The 5,000-nt window shown below is 36.6% G+C and overlaps 1 protein-coding gene across 1 annotated transcript in view; it reads left to right on the top strand.

Annotated features, from left to right (window-relative positions):
• LOC102897830 (zinc finger protein 14-like) overlaps positions 1 to 1,084 on the top strand; it is a 14,209-nt gene extending 13,125 nt beyond the window's left edge. Inside the window, exon 4 of the mRNA XM_015589234.2 lies at positions 1 to 1,084. This exon is cut by the window's left edge and continues 847 nt beyond it. Coding sequence (XP_015444720.1) covers positions 1 to 378 — 378 coding nt within the window. The 3' untranslated portion in view covers positions 379 to 1,084.
• Positions 1,085 to 5,000: the final 3,916 nt, after the last annotated feature.

The raw sequence follows: 5,000 nt of genomic DNA, 5'->3' as shown, positions 1-5,000 counted from the left end.
TGTTCCAGTTATCTTCGAAATCATGAAAAAATTCACAGTGCAGAGAAACCCTATGAATGTAAGAATTGTGGAAAAGCCTTCAGATCTTCCCGTTATTTAAAAACACATGAAAAGATTCATACCAGAGAGAAACCCTATGAATGTAAGGAATGCGGAAAAGCCTTCCGATCCTCAAGTTACTTACAAACACATCAAAGTTCTCACACTGGAGACAAAACCTGTCAATGTAAGAAATGTGGAAAAGCCTTCAGATCTTACAGTTCCTTACAAATACATGAAAGGACTCACACAGGAGAGAAACCCTATGAGTGTAAACATTGTGTTAAAGCCTACATTTCTCCCACATCCCTTCGAAGACACATGAAAATGCATATTTGAAATACTTCTTATCAATAGAAGGAATGTGGGAAAGCATCAACTTGTATCAAGCACATGAAAGATTTCAAACTGGAGAGAAACTCTATGAATGTAAACAATATGGCAAAGCCTATGCAGAACACAGTTCCTTACAAAGAGTGGAACAGACTCATCCTAGAGAAAACCCTATGAATGTAAGGAAAGTGGAAAAGCCTTCACTTGTAACCCAACCCTTTGAAAATCACAGGCTGTGAGTGCACATTGGAGAGAAACAATATAAATGTGAAGAATGTGGGAAAACCTTCAGTCATCCCTTAAAGAATTATTAAAATTTTAATTAAAATATATTTACCAAGTTTCTTTAAGAAATTGGAAACAATTTCTACAACAGTAAACTGCTGTATAACTCAAGGGTTAAAGGTGTGACCACCCGCTCATGCAGTCAGAAATACATGTGTAACTTAAAACCTGTCCTCCACATACACAGATTCCTTACTTTTTAGTCTGAGTGTAATCTGAGTATAAGTGCACCTATGCATTTCAAATGTGTTCAAGGGTCAACTGTAATTACTTACAGAAGTGACTATTGAAGTGAAATAATTCTTCCAGTTGTCTTACAATGAGAGTACATAACATTAATAAGTAGTGATTTTTCATTAAATCAGTTAATAACATTGTCTACATAACATTAATAAGTAGTGATTTTTCATTAAATCAGTTAATAACATTGTCTCTCTACACTTTGAATCCTGTTAGATCCTTGGGTTAATTTAAGTTGTATTTCTAATAATGCAATTAAGTTTAAATTTTTTAAGTTGTTTTGTGTTAGGGCTATTGAAAAATGACAGCTCCTGGATATACTTAGTCTATTATGTATGTTCTCCCTTTCTTACTGAATAAGTTTCTTTTGGCGGGATGGGAGTGCTGACATGTATAACAGCCTTTTTCCATTTTCTTTAAATCAGTTGGAGTAAATTTTTATGTAGGGTTTATGAAAGAATATATTTTTATGTAAAATGTTGTTCTGATTACCAGGTAAGAGCCTTTCAAACTAGATAGACACTCTCAGAATGGGCATTCCTATAGGTCTTTTGGTTTATTGCAATTCTGTACCCTAGCCACCACTCATCCCACTCTTAGATCTTCCCAGGGTCTGTGTATTCTTCATGTCAATACATTTGACCCATGAACAAGGGAGGGGCTGTGATCGCTGACACCACTGTCCCCCCGGACCACCAGCCATCGCAAATCCAACTTAAGTCCACCCTCTGCATTTGCAGATTCCCAACTGCCAGCTGATCTTTGAACAGTGTGGGTTTCAACTGCCTAGGGTTGACTGATGAAAATCCACATATAAGATAACCTGTGCACTTCAATCCTTCATTGTTCAAGGGTGAATTGTATTTTTATTTTATTTTTGTGTGTGTGTGGGGGGGGGGAGAACCTCATTAAAAACCTTTGGCCCATCCAACACAGATGTGCTGTTTTCTGACAAACTGCACCCATGTCCTCATTGTCATGGGAGACAACTGGTACTGACCTAGGCACATGTGATGTCATTCGACAAACAAAAGCAATCAAGAAATGTGGAAAACACTCAAAATACTTGTAGCAGCTAATATTTCAGATGTTTTCCTTGAAGGAAACTTCCCTGGCAGCCATGGTAGTTGACAGACTATTAGTAGCCGGGGAAGAGTTCTGTTCCCCTAAAAGGGCTGCTGGCAGTGAGTCGGTAGGCTAGAGTGGCAAAATGTCACCAATATCACTACAAATAAGACAAAATAAGCACGAACAGTACTAAAATAATTTAATAGGGTTTGAAATCCATCCTGATAGTCCTGATCTCTCCAACACCCTGGAGTGGATTTCTTTTCTTTCTTTCTTTTTTTTTTTTTTTTTTGAGAGTTTGTCACCTTAATTATATGTTGCTTGTGCTTTACACGTGATTTTTCAATTAATATTCAATTCATTTATATCAAATGTGGCTACATTTATTCAACAAACCTTAGGAGTAAACCTTATTAAAACATAACCTCATTTTCGATATTTAACTCTATCGGCTTGAGATACTCCCTCACCCTGCCTGGCCCACAGTGAGTAAGCGAGTTACAAAGGTTGACGCATGCTCCTTTTTGTGTCACCAGGTAGCAGGGTTAAACCTTGAAAACCTGCAGCCTCTGCCCCTACACACACTAAAGGGCCAACTCATCCTTCTCTGCACAGGCCACCTGGACCAGCTTACCCTTGCCTTATTCTCTTAGAAAGCACCACTGAGTAAAAAAATTTTTTTATTCATTTGATATGTGTGATGACATCAGTCTACACCCAATCTCATTTTGAATAGGATGTGAATCCTGCCTCCAAAAGGGCAATAAGAAAACAGAATGTAACAAATGGCAAACACCTTTCTAGTTACACTAAGATATTCAGAGTGGAGAAGTTTGAGAAGATGAGGATGAGAAATCCAAATGCAGAGATCCAAGAATCATCATGTTTGGAGATGCATTGGCTACAAAAGATAAACTTTGAAAACATTTACATGGGCTCTAGTAGTAGAATCGATATGTGAAAATGGTTTCATCTCACAAAGGAAAAATGCAAAGCAACAGAAGCGAGTGGATGGTTTCTGTTCTAACATGTAAAGACCTTGGGGGTGATCATTTTCATCTTCACAAGAAAAAAACTGAAAATCTGAAAATCAAAAGGTGTTTTCGATCCCTGAGGGATTTGAGATTACGTGGCAAACCAGTGTCCCTCAAACGAGAGACATGTAAATATAGAGAATTACCTCTTACTGGGAAGAGAAACGACTGAAACCAGCAACCTTTTGTGTATAAACAAAAATGTTAAGAAATTAATTTGCTGGAGACACAGTGTGGGCTTGCTTGAGAGTTAAAAGCTTTTGGAGGCCAGAGTTAGGAAATCACCCCAATATTTATGAAGTTTTTTTCCACAGGAGCCTGGCTAGGTTTTCACAGTGAAGCCTGGAATATATGGCCTCATGCTCCATGCAGGAAATGTGGGGGAAACATTTGGATATATACACAAAACGTTCTGTTCTCTGTAACTTAGGCCATTCCTTAAAGAAAACTAATTTGCTAAAACCTTATCTGATTGTGGAAAGAGCAGACAACTCTCATATTTTAAAAAAATTTCCTCTCTGAGAGAAAGGAATAAATGCTAAGAACCTTTTGAAGTTTGTAGTCCCAGGGTTCTTTTTCACCAAAGCATTACAGGTTAATCATAATATAAAAGAACATTTTCTCACCCAAACACCTTCCCCTTATATCAATAACGCTCCTGTAAAACAAACAAAACAGTAGAGTAAAACAAAGTTGCAAGACCCAGATTCTACTTAAAATTGAATTCCTAGGGATACCTAAACACACCATAGAAGAAAAACAGACGTACACTAGAGTATATTGAAGCCCCTGACTCCTACAACTATAGAAAACATTAAATATAGTCTAATACCCATTAAATCATGAACGTTAAAGACTTATTTACGTCAAATATTGTGAAAATTCACTAATATGTGGAGATTAAATAATGCACCATCACAACCACTGGGTCAAAGACAAGAGAATTTTAAAATACTCCAAGACAAAAATAATAAAAACAGAACTTACGAAAACTTATGGGATGCAGCATAAGGATTATTATAAGGGACGTTTATAGCGATCAACAGATATTAATAAAAATGTCAAATTAACAACCCGTATTTACACCTTAAGGAACTATTATTAAAAGAACAAGAAACTAAACTCAAAGTTAGCAAAAGTTAAGAAATAATAAAGATTAGAACAGAATAAAAGTATAGAAAAATAGTTGTTTTTTGAAAAAATACAAACAAACCCTTAGACTAAGTATAAAGAAAGAAGACTCAAGTACATAAAATGAGAAGTGAAAGAGAATATATTACAACAGAATCTTCAAAAATGGATCAAAGGACTATCATGGACTTTATATTTAATTAAATCGGATAAGCTAGGAGAAATGGACAAATTCCAAGAGACATACAACTCAGCAACATCAAATTTAAAAATAGCCTGAACAGTACCATAACAAATAACAGATTCATAGAATTAATACTAAACTTTTTTGAAAACCATAAATATTTTTTTCAATTCTGTTCCCATATGAAATGACAAGTGATTAGAGTTTCTACTTTCATCCTATATCAAATTGGTGAGTATTTGCTGGAATGGGCTTCATACTAGATGTTTTGGAGCAGCATAACAGTGAAAGACTCTCTCCAGACCCATGCTCCCCCCAAACTGGTGAAATTTATTCTAATAACAAATCTTTAAAGGCTCTGGATGTGGTCCCAAAGGCAAACGACAAATGAAGAACATCTATTCAAGAAAATCTATGCGACGTTTTTAAAGAAACATTGAAACTAGACACTAAGAAACCAGACACTAACCAAGTTTTTAAAAGTAACCTGTAGAATACAACAGGAAGTGACTAGGTCCCTCCAGCCGCAGGTGCCAGCCCAAACCAGCTGACACTGGCTGAAACCAGTGTAGGTCACCTGAGTCTGCGCAGTTAGCAGTTGAATGACCCAAGCTGACCTCCGAAGTTGAGCGGCAACCAAAGTTCACACTACCAGGGAACTCACAGGTAAAGACCTGGTCTTCCAG

This window comes from Pteropus alecto, unplaced genomic scaffold, assembly GCF_000325575.1.
Source record: "Pteropus alecto unplaced genomic scaffold, ASM32557v1 scaffold304, whole genome shotgun sequence".
NCBI lineage: Eukaryota > Metazoa > Chordata > Mammalia > Chiroptera > Pteropodidae > Pteropus > Pteropus alecto.
The sequence above is the reverse complement of the archived record's forward strand: the minus strand, read 5'-3'. Positions and strand labels throughout refer to the sequence as shown.